The sequence below is a fragment of the Scyliorhinus canicula genome, chromosome 14, assembly GCF_902713615.1.
Source record: "Scyliorhinus canicula chromosome 14, sScyCan1.1, whole genome shotgun sequence".
Taxonomy (NCBI): domain Eukaryota; kingdom Metazoa; phylum Chordata; class Chondrichthyes; order Carcharhiniformes; family Scyliorhinidae; genus Scyliorhinus; species Scyliorhinus canicula.
The window spans coordinates 51,217,851-51,236,704 of record NC_052159.1 but is presented as its reverse complement, the minus strand read 5'-3'; the positions used below and the strand labels follow the sequence as shown (position 1 = coordinate 51,236,704).

The 18,854-nt window shown below is 45.0% G+C and overlaps 1 protein-coding gene across 3 annotated transcripts in view; it reads left to right on the top strand.

Moving 5' to 3' along the window:
• The window catches only part of LOC119977639 (anoctamin-1-like), a 103,286-nt gene that overhangs the window by 38,638 nt on the left and 45,794 nt on the right, over positions 1-18,854 (top strand). For all 3 annotated transcript variants that reach the window (XM_038818792.1, XM_038818793.1, XM_038818791.1), the window contains 5 exons: positions 2,473-2,665; positions 6,383-6,505; positions 7,977-8,069; positions 12,181-12,269; positions 16,986-17,101. In XM_038818792.1, coding sequence (XP_038674720.1) covers positions 2,473-2,665; positions 6,383-6,505; positions 7,977-8,069; positions 12,181-12,269; positions 16,986-17,101 — 614 coding nt within the window. The remainder of the gene's footprint in view (positions 1-2,472; positions 2,666-6,382; positions 6,506-7,976; positions 8,070-12,180; positions 12,270-16,985; positions 17,102-18,854) is intronic.

Sequence of the window (18,854 nt, the reverse complement as noted above, 5' to 3'; positions counted from 1 at the left end):
GGGATCATTGCCATACCCATGATGGCTAATGGTTCTCCCATGTACATTGCCAAATGCGCCCTAGTGTTCCTCAAATCCAAACATTGGATTCCCGACCGGAACCTCTGTAAAGTCTGTCATCCTATCACCAAGACCACATGCCCTGTGCCAAGTTCCATTACAAGTGAGTGACCATTCACCTGGACGGTGACTTTGATGGGGGCAACCTGTGGTGTGGTGATGCATGCACTCGTCTTCGTCAGGCGGCACTAGGTGGAAGGCCCAGGCTCTGGGCGGGCACGTCCCTTGCCCGTGGCGACACGTTTTTTTGGCTGGCCTGGCGTTCCTGGTCCCTGAGGTTCCTTCGACTACAGGTGCAGCACCTCTGTGATTCCTACTCCAGTGGTTCGAGAGAGATGTCTCGCCTGGCTGCAGTGGCCCTCAGCCAAACAGTCTGGCCCAGACATTGCTCGAGCAAGGGGTGGGTCCATTGGCTTTGTTCCTTGGGAGCGTCGCTCGCCTGAATGGGAGGCTTCCTCCATCTCTGACATGCCGTGGAGCTCCAACAGGGATGGCCCCTACTTGCAATGTTCTGCCAGTTTGTGTAAGCAAACCAGAAACAGACTCCCCAGGGTTCTCTTGGCCGTATGGAACCGGTGTATTGAAAAATGAAAATGAAAATGAAAAGTGCTTATTGTCACGAGTAGGCTTCAATTAAGTTACTGTGAAAAGCCCCTAGTCGCCACATTCCGGCGCCTGTCCGGGGAGGCTGGTACGGGAATCGAACCGTGCTGCTGGCCTGCTTGGTCTGCTTTATAAGCCAGCGATTTAACCTTGTGAGCTAAACCAGCCCCTATTTGTACAATGACTGATGGTTTGGGGTCTAGTGGTCCACCATGAGTGCTACCAATTCGTCAAATGCCTTGGAGTCTGGGGCCGCAGGGTAGATTATGCTCTTTATGACGCTAAAAGTGGCGGTCGCACCGGCAGGCAGGAGAATCACCTTCTCGGTGTCCTCCCCAGTAATGGCGTTTAGCCTGAAAAAGTAGCGCTTACTGAGCCAAGTGTTCTATACTCACGTCAAAAGCATTGAGCCTCCGAAGAGCGGCATTTCTGAACTAGTGCTAACCTTGCTCCTCTCTGGTGAGATGCAGTCATGGTCTAGTTGTTCAGCAGTACCACCTCCAGTTCCATTTTGGCCTCATCATCAATATAGCAATCAATATGGAGTCCCAAAATGGTAAGTTTATGTCCTACTCACAGTAAGAAAGCACAGCGGCAAATCGTACTCCCAGTCCCATCCATGGCCATCTGAAAATTCTTGCTCCCTTCTGGGCCAGCTTTTATCTCGGGGAATTAACGACCCCCCTGTTGGGCCTCCATCCCTCAACGGGTGAGCTCGTTTCCCACGAGCCCCACAGGGAGATCGATCAAGCGGGTCATCCCTATGGGTCTCAGGGTTAAAACAATAAGCTATGTGCCATTATAGGAATACTGGTGGGTCAGGTGGAGCAGAAGTTCTTCATCTTACAAAGTCCCCACAATCTGTCTGCTCACCCCATGATAATCAGGCTCCTTGACTGCCATCTTCACCCTGCTATCTCTTCCACCAACTATGGGTTTGATCCGCCTGGCCACCATCTTACATCATGTGTTATTTCACTTCTGCCCCTACCCCTGCTCCAATCACATAGCCTCATAAATATGGGGACATTAGCTTCAAGTCTTATCTGTTCAGAGTTACTCTGACTGATCTCCTGATCTCTAGCCTGAAAATCTTGTTAGAAAATGTGCACATGTAGACACCTTGTGAGGATAGGGCCTGGCACAGGCTCTGATACCCTCTTTATTTGAGTAGTAAATTAGATGAGGTAATGTTCATTGTGGAGCAAAACCCCAGCAAGTCAGTACTTTGGGGCAGCACGGTAGCATGGTGGTTAGCATAAATGCTTCACAGCTCCAGGGTCCCGGCTGGGTCACTGTCTGTGTGGAGTCTGCACGTCCTCCCCCTGTGGGCGTGGGTTTCCTCCGGGTGCTCCGGTTTCCTCCCACAGTCCAAAGATGTGCAGGTTAGGTGGATTGGCCATGCTAAATTGCCCGTAGTGTCCTAATAAAAGTAAGGTTGGGGGGGGGGGTTGTTGGGTTATGTGGATACGTGGGTTTGAGTAGGGTGATCTTGGCTCGGCACAACATTGAGGGCCGAAGGGCCTGTTCTGTGCTATGTTCTATGTTTCTATGTTTCTACTTTCAGTAAAGCAGATTGAAAAGTATAGGATGAGAACAAAAAACAGGGAGTTAGTCCACGCAGATAGCTATGACTATAATGCACACTTTAATCTTATTCCTTTCTGGATGTCAATCTGTGTTTATTTCCTCATTTTAAGTATTAACAAAGAAATCAAAATAGTTCATGTTTCACTGTTTGTAACATCCAATGTTAAATTTATATCGCAAATGTGCATTAAACAAAATGGTCTTTTTAAATTGCTACAGATTGTGAAAACAGATGGAGCGAGCTTCATAAACTGTGGGCTGGAACCTACCGATACCAGCCGTTATGGAAGATTAGAAACTATTTTGGAGAAAAAATTGCATTTTATTTTGCCGTGATGCAAACTCTTTTCCTCAGCTTATTTCTGCCTGCACTCATTGGCTTGCTTATTTTCATATATGGCCTTTATCAAAGGTACTGAAATTTGTATGGTTATTTTCCAATAGCAACTTATCATCAGGATAAAAAAATTAACATAGAAAGAGGATTATTTTGTCTAACAGTTGTTTGGTAGTACAGAACTTGAGTATTGCTGACAAAAGAGACATTTTTTGCTTAACTTTTCTGTCTTGCACCCATCAGTGTTACGATCCCAGTTGATGTTATAACTGGGTGGGAAGATCCCAGAATGGAACCCTAACTCAAAAGACTGGAATAAATTCGGATTTAGTGGGTTTAGCAGGGAGTTTCTCGGCAGCTGTAGCACTGAGAAACACCCCCCTATTTAACACCACTTTGCTGGGGGGGGTTTAGCCTCAGGGATTTTCTCTTCACCAAGGCCGCACTTTGAGTCATTTCCTGCAGGCGAGCTTCAGCTCCTTGCAGACTGGTGTGCCATTTTGTCTGGCTGCCCCAATCTTTCCCTCCCTTTCAACCTTCCGGCCCGCCGATCGGTGGGCCCCGATCGCGGGCCAGGCCCCATCGGAGGTCCCCCCCCGGGGTCGGAAACCCCCCCCCCGCAGGCTGCCCTCCCCAACCCTGCGAGCAGAGTTCCCACCGGCTGCGAGCAGGTGTGGACGGTGCCGGCGGGACTCTGCCTTTTTACAGCGGCCGCTCAGCCCATTCAGGCCGGCATCGGCGGGCACAGCCGCGTACAGTGGCCCACGACTGGCACCGCACCAAAAGCGTCGGCGCCGATGGGCGGCGTGGCCCGTTTGCAGGGATTCCCCGGCACCGGGCTGGGAGAAACCTGCCCGTGATCAACCATGATTGTATTTAATGGCGGATCAGACTCGAGGGGTTAAATTGCCTACTCCTAGGATATGGATAGGTTGGAGAATTGAGCACAGAAATGCCAGATGGAGCTTAATCCACTCCAGGGTCCCAGGTTCGATTCCCGGCTTGGGTCACTGTCTGTGTGGAGTCTGCACGTTCTCCCCCTGTCTGCATGGATTTCCTCCGGGTGCTCCAGTTTCCTCCCACAAGTCCCGAAAGACCTACTGTTAGGTGATTTGGTATTTCTGAATTCTCCCTCAGTGTACCTGAACAGGCACCAGAATGTGGCAACTGGGAACTTTTCACAGTAACTTCATTGCAGTATTAATGAAAGCCTATATGTGACAATAAAGATTACTATTACTATTATTAAATGATTCTTATAGCCAGTTTATCTCACTGAACTCCAGTTTCCACACGAGTCATTTCAACATCCGCTTTCAAAAATTCACACTTTCAAATCTTCTTTTAAATTATGCTTTCCCTTAGCAGTTGGCATTCCAAAATCATTTCCAGGTTTTACAAATTATTCTTTTAATCGAAGCTACTGCTCCACTTTTAATGTTAAATCCAGTCCAGGATTTTACACCACCCTCTTTTAGGCTTCCTTTGATTTAACTGCTTTTACATAAACTCCAAATCCAGCCACCGGTGTCCAGAGTTATTTCAACTCACGTTTTACAAGCTGTAGTAAAATCACACAGACCTAAAAATCACTTTAGATATCTTTCTGGCATTTCAGCCTTCTTCTCAGTTCTCTCTGTCTTTACTGAACAGTTCTCTGTTGTAGTACCTTTAATCTCAGACTTCTTAGAAACTTCTCTTAGTTTCTTTCCTTAGTTTCCTTAACTAGCTGTTCTTCAGATCTCTGCACTTGTTCTTTTAATCATTACTCTATGGTATGGTTTCTCTTCTAGTAAATCTAAAAGAGGGTTCCCTTCTAGCCTTCTAAACCAACTGCTTCCAGCAGAGTTGCAAGAGCTGCCTTCTCTCTCACTACCTATCTCTAACTGCCATCAAATTAGCTAAATTAATTTGTTCAGTAAAACTGAAATACTTCTCTACCTTACAAGGCCCCAGTTGCTAAGCAATGCCCAAATACCTGTATTTATTCTTCTTGCTGTAGCCCTCTCTAGGCACGATAGGATCACAGTTGGAATGGAAACCAACCCCCACACATATAAACACCTTTGTCTACCATGAATCTAACTATAGGCTTTATCCTTCCAGGCACAGAAACACTAATTAAACCCAATTAAAACTATACTTTACTACTAATGTTTACCAATACAAATGTAAATCACTTAAAGCTACCTTTGTGTTCCTAACATCAAGATGCAAGAATTCCTTGTAAGAAAAATCAACAAATTATACTGTATGAATAGAAAGTGCTGATTGGTTATCAAGTGACCCTGAGGAATGAACCAGCTGTCACAGGCACAATGTATGTACATATTCTTTCTGTCTGCAAAAAAGAGGATCTTGTTTATTCATATTTGTAGCATGTATTGAACAGGCACGTTACTGTACCCAACCAGCCTGTACTTGCAAAACTCAAACATAATATCCAACATTGGGTGTGACTTTTGGATTGGACAACATTTGTTAAATAATCCTCAGTGTGCTAAGAATTACGCTGACAATCAATTTAAGCTCGTGGTGTGGCGCACTTACATGTACTGGAAGCTACATATATTAATTCACAGGGCCCTGTTCTTTGCAAGCATGTCCACACATGCGCCTGTTTAAGCTGAACAAAGTAAATGGTTCATTCCACAGGGCAATACCTTGACCAATAAGAATCAAGCTACCTGGTTTAAGTTTTAAACAGTGCTTGCCAGTTAACTGTCGATCACCATCAACTGGTGCATTCTCCATGGCAATGCCTCTACCTATCAGAGTTACTTGCCGACAATCAGCATTCTCTTCTCATGCAGTATAAATTTGTTGATTTCCCTTGCATTGTATTCTTGCAAATTCCCAGACATGGGCAAGATGAAAAGCTTCAACAAAAAAATCTCTTTTCTCAGTAATTATTTTGTCTCTTAAAATCACTCTGCTTGATTGATTCCTCATGTGAAGACCTATCCTCTCACCTAATCTCTAAAGTGGATATCTCAGAAGCTCATGTGGCGCCATTATCTGAGTTGGTGCTTGGGATAATGAAATTGAATGATGCTGCTTCATCAGGAAGGCTAGCCTTCTCTTCCTAATGTGGCAGAGGTACATCCACATCTTCAATGTAAGAGAAATAAAAGAGTTGTTTTTCACGTAAAATGATAGAATAAGAAGAAGTGAATGGTGAAGCCATCTGCAGCTTACCACACAGAGTGTGTGAGGTTGGCTAAAAGTCATAAGAAACAAAGAAGATAAGTGCGATGCCTTATCCAGGTCAGTCACCACAGTCATGACTCTGCACTGCTTGATGGTTTTAAGGGAGACATTGTGCAGACGAGGTCCCCTTTGCTAGCTACCAGGCTACCTAATGTGAGTTGTGTATTTGTTAACAAAATGTGCCTGTCATGACGACTCTGGTGAGCTTCCTTTTGCCTGCAACCATCTTTCGGATGCCAGTTTCTTGGCATTACATTTGCGATGCCTTCTCACTGGTGGCAGAGTTGTTACCAGGAGGATATTCTTTGCGTGTCCAGCATCTTAAATAGGTGCAAATCAGCATGTGAGGACCGTGAGCATGTAGTGTAGGTAGGTTGTGCAGCTTTTTGTATCTTTGGAACCTTTCCCTGCCATCTGTTACCTGCAGAGACACCCCCCCCCCCCCCCCCCCCAATCATATATTACTGTTGCAGTAAGTAAAACATTTACATACTCAAATAAATTTGATTACTACATCATGATTTAAACCAGTCTGAATTAATGTTTTGCCAATGTTTACATGCTATATATTTCTCTTTACAGTATATCATGTTCCAATGCCTACAGTGACCTGAACACTTTCTTGTACGGACAGAAGTGTAGCATTGTTTGTTCAACTCCAAACATGACCTCAGAAGTAATAGATGAGGCAGTGGATCAGATCAGGTAAATGCTCATTCAGGAACATATTACAGATTTATTTTGTATCCTACTTTAAATGTTGGTGTTAGATATAAAACAACTATTAGTGCAAGCTAATTTAGGTCATGTTTAATTATAGTCACCCACTTGCAATGTTAACTTAGGAGTACTATTAAATGTTATTTCCCCTTTGAGTTCACTTAAGTGCCTTTTTTAATGAGATTCAAAGATATGGGGCTGAATTCTCCGCCGGCGGGATGCTCCGTTTTGCCGGCAGCCCGGGGGTTTCCCGACGGCGTGGGGCTGCCCCACAAGGGGAAATACATTGACCAGCCGGCGAAACAGAGCATCCTGCCAGCATGCTGAACCAGAAATGTGGGGCGGCGGGATGGAGAATTCGGCCCATGAAATCCAAGGGTCAGTTTTTATTGGTATCCCAGGGAACACCAATTCCAAGGTGCCAAGCACAGGAAATGTGGCACAGACACCTGCCAGCTTTATGTGACAGTAGGATATCTGTGCAACAGGTTCTTGCCTTGGGGGCAGACATTCAATTGAAAGGCTTTGCCACCTCATTGTCGTATTTTATTTGCCAGTTAGACGCCCATTTGGGGGGGGGGGGGGTACTCTGCACCCAGCCTCTCTCTAGGCGAAGGTGCGGTTACAGCAAGGTAGAAACCCTAAAGGGTGAGTCCCATTTTTTTCATTAATTGAGTTACTGAGTCGGAGTTAGGCTGCGGAGTTGTGCTACTTGTTGAACAGTTGGCAAATGGCCAGACTCATTAGGCCATTATCATGCCGCAGGACTCACTCTGCCACAGAGATTGTGTTTAGATCACTGCTGCTGTGCACACACAAAAATATACATCCTATACACATTCAATTCTGTTTTGAGAAACTTTAAACTCCCAAGTTATTTGAGCAAATAACACAGAAAATTGTTAGTTAAGATTAAGTAAGGTATAAAGGGCGATGGTTTTAAGAAGGATAAAGATAATTGCAGATTGACTACGATCTTGGGCAGTACAGTGGCGCAGTGGTTAGAATTGCTGTCTCACGGCGCCGAGGTCCCAGGTTTGATCCTGGCTCTATGGAGTTTGCACCTTCTCCCCGTGTTCACGTAGGTTTCGCCCCCAAGACACAAAGATGTGCAGGGTAGGTGGATTGGCCATGCTAAATTTCCCCTTAATTGGCAAAAATGAATTGTGTACTCTAAAGTTATTTTTAAAAAGACTGACTAGGATCTAATTGAATGACGGAAAAGGCTCAAAGGGCTCAATGGCCTACTCCTGCTTCGGTGTTCCAGACCTGTGTTCCAGACCAATAAGGGTCATAGAGTGAATAAAACCCAGTCACTCACAATTTGAGATCCTTTTGTAGACCAGTCAGGTTTGTGAGCTTTTGTTGTTTATCCTTGACAACGAGCAATCACATTAGCATACATGCAATGTACAGTGGAAAAAAAATCTTGATCTCATATATTTCTTTCTTTCAGGCATTGTGACAATGTTGCTGGAAGGAGAAGGAATATTGAAAGAATCATTAATCAGATTTGTGCCACTGTGACACAAACTGATTGTTTTTTTCAGTAAGTATGAACTTCTTGACATTTCAAATAAATGAAAAATTATTGACTATGCGATAATTTTAATTGCCAACTTATTCCCCATCATCTACAAAGGGAGCTTGTTGGGCGGCACGGTAGCACAGGGGTTATCACTGATGCTTCACAGCGCCAGGGACCCGGGTTCGATTCCCGGCTTGGGTCACTGTCTGTGCGGAGTTTGCACATTCTCCCTGTGTTTGTGTGGGTTTCCTCCGGCTGCATTCACCCTATCCATGCCTCTCATGATCTTATACATCTCTATAAGATCTCCCTTCAGTCTCCTACACTTGAAAGATAAAAGTCCGACCCTGTCCAATCTCTCCCTATAACTCAGTCCCTTGAGTCTTGGCAACATCCTTGGAAATCTCTTCTGCACTCTCTCCAGTTTAATAACATCTTTCCCACAGCAAGGTGTCAGCACTGTGGCTTCACAGTGCCAGGGTCTCAGGTTCGATTCCCGGCTTGGGTCACTGTCTGTGCGGAGTCTACACGTTCTCCCCGTGTCTGCGTGGGTTTCCTCCAGGAGCACCAGTTTCCTCCCACAAGGCCCGAAAGACAAGCTTGTTGGGTGAATTGGACATTCCGAATTCTGCCTCATGTACCCGAACATGCGCCGGAGTGTGGCGACTAGGGGCTTTTCACAGTAACTTCATTGCAGTGTTAATGTAAGCCTACTTGTGACACCAATAAAAATTATTATTCTTATTTAGCTTCAGTTGTGTCTTTTGCATTATGATAACGATGGATTCTCCTCACACTTGCCCCTAATTATTATTGGTCTGGGTCTGGGGCAATCAGTTTGCTGACACATATACAGGTAAAAAAAACAGGCAAAACTAATAGGTTTAGCACATCCGGCCCATTTGAGATGGTACCATTAAATCACACCATTAAACTCACCCTCCAACAGACAATCTCCTGGGTGAGGCAAACAATATTCATGGTGCACATAAGATTCTTTTGAAATTTAACACTTTAAAAACTTTGGATGTGCACATCATAGAACAAAACTGTAAATGGAATATGAAAGCATAATTCAGCAAGTTTTAACACAACACAGTTCACATATCTGGGCTTCAACATAATCCCAATCTTTGTGATTTATTGTTCAACATAATTTTCCAATATTTCGCATTTTCATGTACTGTAACAATTTTCAGTTAGTTTCAGCATCATTAACACAGCAATATTAACATTAAAAATATTATAAATTACACTTTCATATGCTGTTCTGCTTTTGTCATGAAAGAAATACTTGTATGAAATGGATTTTTCAGCCCTATAATCTATCAAACAACTGCCAGGAGACAGTAGTAACTGCATTCCTATCCCTGTTAACCAACCCACATTCTATAATTTGACTTGCAGGAACTCATCAGTTCAATTTTTACTGCCTGCAGTGAATTCAGATTCAATGCACCTAGGGGTAGTTAAATTCAGTGATCAACATTTTTTTATGCAAAGTATTAAGTCTTGCCACCCAACTTAATTCTATATTTTTATAACTTCTACTCTTGCTGCTGTAAGTCTTCCCTACCTGCCCAGCTCAAGTATTTATACATGAGAACAAAATGTAGTCCATTCATTGATCTAAAGTTTCAATCATTAACCTTGAAAATCTAGTTTTCAAACACCATAATTCTCAGAACCGTCTAAGCCTGTCCTGATAACCAAGGTGGAATTTTCCGTGCCCACTAGTGGCAGGGTGGTTGACTGAGGCACAGGAGGGATGGGTGGACAGTGACATATGACTGGAGATGAAAGGTGAAATAGAAAGGGGGCATAAGCCTGAGACAGTCCTGGGGTGGTGTGTATCATGTAATCAGAGCCAGGAAACAAAGGCAGCCCTCAGGCATTGAGCTATGTAGCCAGGGCCAGGAAGCAAAGGCAGTCCTGGGGCTGTGTGAACCATTCTACAAGGCTGTGCCTGGCACATGTCCTGGTCCCAGTTCAGGGAAGGAGAGTGCTGAGTCTCTACGGTGTCAGTTGTGCATGGCAAGGTGGGCGGGGTGTGGTCAGTCCCTCACACATTTCGGTCCTGGAGGTTGGTGGCTTGGTACTGTACCACAGATGCCACAGTCACAGTCTGAGGAGGTACCTTCAGCCTGTAAATGGGAAACTGATAACTAAGAAGGGGACACAGATTGGTCTCATAGGGGGTGTAGACAACAAACAAGTCTGAACCAAGTTAATAAAAAGAAATCTCGGTTTATTGCAAAGCAATTATATGAACAATATACATCAGATCCTAGCTGGGTCTGCCCTGTTGGTGCCATACCTGGCCAACTTTATACAAATCTTAATCATGAATGTTCCAGGGCTCACGCCCCCTTAGCGGAGGAGCTTTTGTTTGGCGAGACTGATTGCTCCAACCCCCTAGGTTATAACATCCTTCCCGCACAAAGTCGGACGACTCTTCTTTTTTTTTCATAAATTTAGAGAAGCCAATTATTTTTCTTTTCCAATTAAGGGTCAATTTAGCGTGTTCAATCCACCTAACCATCTTTGGGTTGTGGCGGTGAAACCAGCACAGACATGGGGAGAATGTGCAAACTCCACATGGACAGTGACCCAGGGCTGGGATTCGAACCCGGGTCCTCAGCGCCGCAGTCCCAGTGCTAACCACTGCGCCGCATGCCACCCCTTTCGGAAGACTCGTCTGACAACTGTGGAGAAGGAGGGCGTCGGTCTTTCTTCGCCCTTGGCTCTGCTTCTTGCACTTACGGTGTTGGATCTGACAGCGTATATCTGGATGCCAAACGTTGCTTCCGATCAGATGCACTTTCTGTGTTCCCTGTCGGAGACCTCCATTTCCTCAGTTTCCATGTCAGAATTCATATCTATAACCCAATGGGCTCTAGCATCTTCGGGCTTCGGATTTGGTTTGACTGTAACTTTCCGTTCCCGAGTAATTTTGCATAAAGCTGGTTGTCTGGACCGTATTAGATTGAGGTGCTTTTTAATGATGTGACCTTGACCTTGATAAGATACCGGCCCTGTCTGTCAGGACGATTGTCCCAGAGATCCACTGGGCGCTGTCTGCAAAGTTTCTAACATAGACTGCATCAACTGATACAAATAGTCTGGGTGGTTTTCATTGAACAGGATAACGCCCTTACGGGTGTACTTTCCCACCTGTATCAGGGAAAGCCAGACTAAGACGGGTTCAAAGCCTCAGGCCCATTAGCAATTCAGCTGGCGCCACCCCGGTCGCGGCATGCGGAGTGGTCCTATAGTGGAACAAAACCCATGCCTGTTTTGTGTCCATTGACCCCAAAGTCTGTTTTGACAAAGAGTCATCCAGTCTCGAAATGTTAGCTCCCTTCTCTCTCCACAGATGTTGTCAGACCTGCTGAAATTGTCCAATATTTTCCGTTTTTGTTTCAGATGTCATATCCCCAGTAATTTGCTTTTCCATGTTTTTTAGTCCTCGTTTGAACATTTGTAGTGCCGTATCCGCCAACTCATTTGAAGCCAGGTTATACGGGGCCATACGGATGTGTGGCATCCTGTTAGTCTTCAGGAATCCCAAGAATTCCTCACTTGTTCCATTATCAGTAACCAACATGTCTGAGATTCCGTGTGCACTGAAGGACAAGCAGAATTTTTCAATGGTTGCTCTAGAGGTGGCTGCCGACATTCTAAGGACTTCCAACCACTTATCACGACAATGTTCTAAATATGTTCCAACCAAGGACTTGTACAAGGAAAGGATTGTATTCCCAGCTTTGTATTTAATTGTTCTAACTATTCATCCCAACATCCTATTTGCTTTTGCAACACCCGTTCAATGACTTTAACCATAATTTAAAACGGCTACGGCTGAGTGGGTGATGTGGCATTTCACCACCTTTGTGCTTGTTTTAGGCAGGTGCTAAAGATGACACCTTAAGTTTCCCATGGCTCCAACTGGAATTCTTAACTTACTTGGTCTCAGAATTACAGTCTGAGCAAGAAGAGTAATAATTAATTTTACTCACTGCTGCGTGATGTAAATTGATTCCTGAAGATCAATTGTGAAACAAGTAAAATGTGCCAATTGTTTTTGTTGGAAGTTTTATTGTTTCTCCCAATCATTCTGTTTTCCTCACAGGATCCCTTCAGATGATGTATTTAATGTAATCAAGTCTTCCTTTGACAATGCTGCTACACCAATCTTCGGACTTATCATCTGTCTTTGGGGTAAGGATCCTGCTTACACTACAATAAAGTGTGATAGTTGGGAGAAAATATTCCAGCACACATCATATCTGAAGGAAAAGAGAAACATTTGAAGTGTTATTTGTACATTTCAAAAACCTGTCTGTGGGAGATGGTATTCCAAGCTGCATTTGAAATCAATGTGCATTGCTTGACTGACTGAATGTTTACAGGCATAATTGGAATAATCCTAGAATCATTGGTATCGAGTAGAAGGAGACACTTGGCAATTTATCTAGTGCCACTTTCCTGCTCTTTTCCTGGAGCCTTGCAGTTTTTTGCTTCTTTTGCAATCACTTTAAATCTGTGTTTCTTCTTTCTCGATTCTTTCATCAATGGCAATAGTTTCTTTGTATCTACTCTGTCTGGACCCATCACGATTCTGAACATCCCTATCAAATCGCTCAACCTTCTCCTCTCCATGAAGGACAATCCCAGCTTCTGCAGTCTGTTTTCATAGCTGAAGTTTCTACATTACGGTGGGGACTAAATTTCGAAAGTTCTTCATTGGCCATGACGCATTTTGAGACACCTGGCGGTTGTGAAAAACGTTTTTTAAATGAAAGTCGTTTTTTGGAAGCTCCTCATTCCTGAACCAGTTCTTCTATATCATCACTGCATGGTCTCGAAAAATTTCACAACATTCCTAAAATGCGGTGTCCAGAATGGGATGCAATACTCCAGTTGTGACCAAACCAGTGTTTTCTAACAGTTCAGCATAACCTCTTCATTTTTATACCTTATGCATCTATTTATAAACTTGCTATAAACCCACAGGAGGCCCAAGGATCTGCAACATCAGAGTCCTTGTGGCTTCACCCAAGTACGATCTCCCCAGCTGAGGGGGTGGGGCTAACACCCCTTTTCCTAGGAATGCTGGGATATAAATACCCCAGCCCAGGTGTGGGCCGGGTACGGGAGACCATTTGGGGTGTAGGAGGAGTGTATCGTAACCTGAATAAAACCACATTTTTCTAGACATCGCTTATGAGTGGTCACTTGCTGGTGAGGAGGATCAGGTGGAGCTGCAGGATGTTATGGGCCAGGGTTTAACAACTCCAAAGTATATTATGAAGTTCATCTGACCTACAGCCTTTATATTGAATTTGACTAGGATGAGCACAAAACACTTCACTTCATGTGATTCATCAGACTTCCTAGACACTTTAATCCAAACAATGTTTATTCTAAGAATGTAGTTAACATAGTAGTAAACACAGTAAGAATTATTATCAATTACAAACATAAAGACACCACACAGCTACAGTAATCTATGTACAACACTTAGTGAATTCCCCCTTAGCTGTTCCAATTCAGTAACAAAATCCAATTAAACCAAAGCCCCTTTTAAAGGGCATGGCCCAGCACACTGTATTCTCACTTGAATGGGACTTGTCCTTTTCCTGAAATTCTAATCCAATTCCAATCAGCAGATTCAAACTCCTTCCAGAAAAACACCTATACCGTTAAAGTTAATAAGGCAGTTAGCCGTACCCAGAAGTTTAGAACAACTTCTAAAATGAAATCAGAGATAAACAGACAAAACACTTCTTTTCTCTTTCTGTAGTCCACAGCAGTCAAACTAAAACTGAAACCCCCTCTCACCTCACAGCCACAGCCCAGCTCCACCCACAAAATGACATAACTGAAGCCATGTGATGAGACAAAAACCTTTCTTAAAGGGACACTCACATGACAAGGAGATGCCATTTCCTCCGCATCTGGCCCACCTCAGGAGGCCTCCACTCAGGTGGCAGGTATGCCATTAATCAGTAAGCTTGAGGCATTGAATGCCGAGACTGAGAATAGGACCCAGTACATAGAACAAATGAACTATTTTCTTCACCTGAAAAACATAGTCGGGGATGACAGACAGATGGTGACCCTCCTTGTGGTTTGTGGTGCAGAGAATTCCTGGGCTATTTGCGCTAACTCACTGAGTTCTGCGGGTTTGGGCCGGCGCTATCAGAGCCAATCCGAGACCAGTTGGGTTGCGGAATCAGAGAGGGGGTGACCCAAGAAAGTTTATTGAGTGAAACTGATCTGGACCAGAAAAAAGCAACCGGGATAGCGTTGTCACTGAGGGTACAGAATGTGGTGACCAGGAGCTCCGAGGGATGGCCTTCCTGAACGGCTTAAATAATAACCGAGCCCACTTTGGCCATTGCCCTGAGAGCTTCAGATGGGTGGAGAGGGAATGAGGTGGGGGTCGAACACATGGTGTCCTTGTACGCTGCTGACCTACTCCTATACATGACAGATCTGATCCCCACAATGGGGGATGTCATGGCACTGTTGAAGCGATTTGGGACCTCTTCTGGGTATAAGTTGAATTGGGGGAAAGGTGTTGCTGTTCCGCCTTACAGATTCCCATTTTAGGTACTTAGGGGTACAGGTGGCATAGAATTGGGCCTCACTGGTAAAACAGAATTTTACAAACCTAGTGAGCAGGATTAAAGTGGACTTGCAGAGGTGGGATAGTCTCCATCTGTCCTTGGTTGGCAGAATTCAGTCCGTAAAGTTAAATGCTTTGCCATGTTTTGTTTTTATTTCAGTGCTTGCCAGTTTTCTTGCTAAAATCCTTCTTTGGAGAGTGAATCATAGAATCCCTACAGTGCAGAAGGAGGCCATTCAGCCATTCATATCTGCACCGACCCTCTGAAAGAGCACCCTATCTAGGCACACACCCCAACATTATCCAGTAACCCCACCAAATCTTTTGGACACTAAGGGACAATTTATCATGGCCAATCCACCTAACCTGTACATCTTTGAACTGTGGGAGGAAACCGGAGCACCCGGAGGAAACCCACGCAGACACGAGGAGAGCATACAAACTCCACACAGACAGTCACCCAAGGCTGGAATTGAACTAGGTTCCCTGGTGCTGTGAGGCAGCAGTGCTAACCGCTGTGCTACCGTGCCACCCCAAAATTGTTTCCAATTAACGGCAAATTAACGTGGCCAATCCTTCTACCCTGCACATCTTTGGGTCGTGGGGGTGAGACCCACGCAGCCACGGGGAGAATGCGCAAATTCCACACAGACAGAGATCCGGGGCCAGGATCGAACCCGGGTCCTTGGTGACATTAGGCAGCAGTGCTAACCACTGTGCCACCATGCCATCCATGTGGCTGTGGAGAGATTGATTTTGACATTTACATAGGTGGGAAAAGTAGCTACAATTCAGAAGCCGATACTTGAGAGGGACCCGCAGGCTGCTCTCCGAAAACCATGAAGTCTGCGTTGCCTGGACCCTCACACCTCCTGACTGCTCACCTGTCACTTGGATAGATAGGCCTTGAGCCTCAATGGCCGCGTGTGCTCCTGGCTGACTGCCTGGCTGCTGGTTTTGTCAGGCCTGCCCTGGCCTGGTTTCTGTTCTTTCTTTCTTGGTTGGTTGCCCACCCACCTGCCCCCCCCCCCCCCCTCAGCCCTGGTCTGGGGGTCAAGAGCCGCTCCACTATTCCCCTTGACAGTCATTGGCCAACCCCTCATCTTCACTTTGCTGAAGGCTTTAGAGGCTCGCACCACGATGTAAAGTTGGCGACTTCACTTTTGCCTTAGGCTGCCAGGCCGAATGTCAGAAACCTGGCTGCTGCTTGACTCAATGAAAGTTCAGAAAATTCACACTAGACCAGGGGTGGGCAAACTTTTCCATGCAAGGGCCACATTCAGAAATTCACAATTTTAAAGGGCCGCATAGTATATTAAGTAAAATAATTACTTCACCCGGTTATGATTCTGGGCGCCTCATATAGAACATAGAACAGTACAGCACAGAACAGGCCCTTTGGCCATCAATGTTGTGCCGAGCAATGATCACCCTACTCAAGTCAACGTATCCACCCTGTACCAGTAAGTAACCCAACAGCCCCGCCCCCCCTCCCATTAACCTTAAAAAAAAAATTTACAATTTTTAATTTTGTTTTATTTTTATTTTTTATTTTTTTAATGACTTGGTGGGCCGCATAAAGGGCCGTAGTTTGCCCACCCCTGCACTAGACAATCAGGAGATTGGTCTGAACTGCTCTAAGTGTACACTATTTCCCGCTCTAAAGAGGCGTCCACGAATCAGAGCTCAATGTTGTTCTGTATTGCCTATCTCTTGACATTTAACCACATTAGTTGGAAGTTTCTACTCATTGCTCATCTTTCCAAATTATTCAGTTTTCTTTATCTATTGTTTGCCTCTTCCCTAAAGTTTAGACTTCCCACTGCATATCCCATTTGGGACATCCTGTAAATTTACTCTGCTTTGCTTTAAAGCCTATCCCCAAATCTCTGGTAATTCCTCCGATGTCAATTATCTACAACCAAAGTCAACTTTGCTTTATCTTTAGTCACATACGTACATATGACAGAAAATGGCTCTCCAGTGGCATGTTTCCACTGTCCTGTTGTTTGGTCCATGACAAGCAAACAACCAACTTGGTCCCAAGCATTTGTCAATATTGCTCACGAGGTGTCCACTGGAATGTGCACAAGAGCAATGGAAGTTGTTTGTTGTTATATTTTTGCCCATTCTCACTTTTGACTGATAGCTTGATGGAGATTAGGAAAACAGATTCGAAAATGATGGGCTTAAAGATCTGGGTTTGACTGCTTAACAACGCCCAACCGGTTACAGAGTGCGTTAAATCCATTGTTGCTTTAAAATTCCAGGCTGGATGAGTAAACATTTGGTTTCATTTCCAGGTACAATTTTTTTGGAAATTTGGAAAAGGAAGAATGCAGAGCTGGTCTACGAGTGGGATGTTGAAAATTATGAAAATGATGAAATAGTCAGGCCTGAGTTTTGTGGAACAGAACCGGTAATTTTTTTTATTTATCTGTAAGTATTGGGGCCATTATCCTCAGCTGTTCTGAAACAGTTTGGTGGAGTGGTTTAGAAAAAGGCCAGGACTCAAATGCTACCAGTCATGACCACATTTGGGATTTCCCTCTCGACCTTATGAGTGGCAGATTCTCCACCTGCTCCTTTGCAAGGTTACAAATGTGGAGGATTTGAGGGCAAAGATGGGAACTCCTACACTGGGAGGGAAGCAACCTGGACCATGTCGAGAAGGACAATTTAAAAGAAAATGTTGTTCAGGGAACTGATGGTGCCAATAGATTGTATGTCTGAGGACACCATACATCCATACCTTTCAGATGGTAGTCAGGCGCTGGAGTGTCCAGGAGTCTGGAGCTCGGTGTCCAAGTTGCAACCATAGCAACTTGATTGCCCATTGACCCAATGCGAAGAAAGCCAGTAAAGATTTTCATGCAAAACATGTGATGAAAAATGATGACATGCTTTGGAGTTTTTCTGCTGAGCAATAGAACATAGAACATAGAACAGTACAGCACAGAACAGGCCCTTCGGCCCTCAATGTTGTGCCGAGCCATGATCACCCTACACAAACCCACGTATCCACCCTATACCCGTAACCCAACAACCCCCCCCCCCCTTAACCTTACTTTTATTAGGACACTACGGGCAATTTAGCATGGCCAATCCACCTAACCCGCACATCTTTGGACTGTGGGAGGAAACCGGAGCACCCGGAGGAAACCCACGCACACAGGTGGAGGACGTGCAGACTCCACACAGACAGTGACCCAGCCGGGAATCGAACCTGGGACCCTGGGACCTGGGACCCTGGAGCTGTGAAGCATTTATGCTAACCACCATGCTACCCTGCTGCCCCTACGTGCTTAACACATTGGCCCAAAAGGCTGCATTCTGAGCGATTCACTGGAGGCCACAGAGGTCAAGCAGCAACAAGTTGTATAAAGTAGAGAGTGGAAAGTAGAGTGACCAAGTGCAAACACAGCATTTGTGAATTTATAGTCATAGAGTTTTTACAGCACGGAAAGAGGCCCTTCAGCCCATCATGCCCATGTCAAGCATCAAGCACCTAGCAACTCAAATCGATTTTCAACGCTTAGCCCATAGCCATGTGTGCTATGGCATTTTAAATGCTCATCTAAATGCTTCTTAAATGTTGTGAGGGTTTCTGCCTCTATCACCGTTTCAGGCAGTGAGTTCCAGATTCCAACCACCCTCTGGGTGAAAAGGTTTTTCCTCACATCTCCTCTAAACCTCCTGCCCCTTGCTGTAAATCTATGCTCCCTGGTTCTTGACCCCTCTGCTAAGGGGAAAAGTTCTTTCCTATCCACCCTATCTATGTCCCTCATTTGTACACACCTCAATCATGTCTCCCCTCAGCCTTCTTTGCTCCAAGGAAAACAACCCAAGCCTATCCAGTCTCTCTTGATAGTTGAAGCGCTCCAGCCCAGCCAACATCCTGGTGAATCTCCTCGGCACCCTCTCTAATGCACAAAGTACTCCATTTGGACCGAACATGGGCAAATTAGTCATCTGGTGCCTGTGACTGTGGCAGGCTAGTAGCCAGTCTCAGAATTGGCAGAGGGAATGATGGAATAAAAAAAGGCATAGTGGGTTAAATAGCTGGCTTGTAAAGCAGACCAAGGCCAGCAGTGCAGGTTCAATTCCCCTACCAGCCTTCCCGAACAGGCGCCGGAATGTGGCGACTAGGGGCTTCTCACAGTAACTTCATT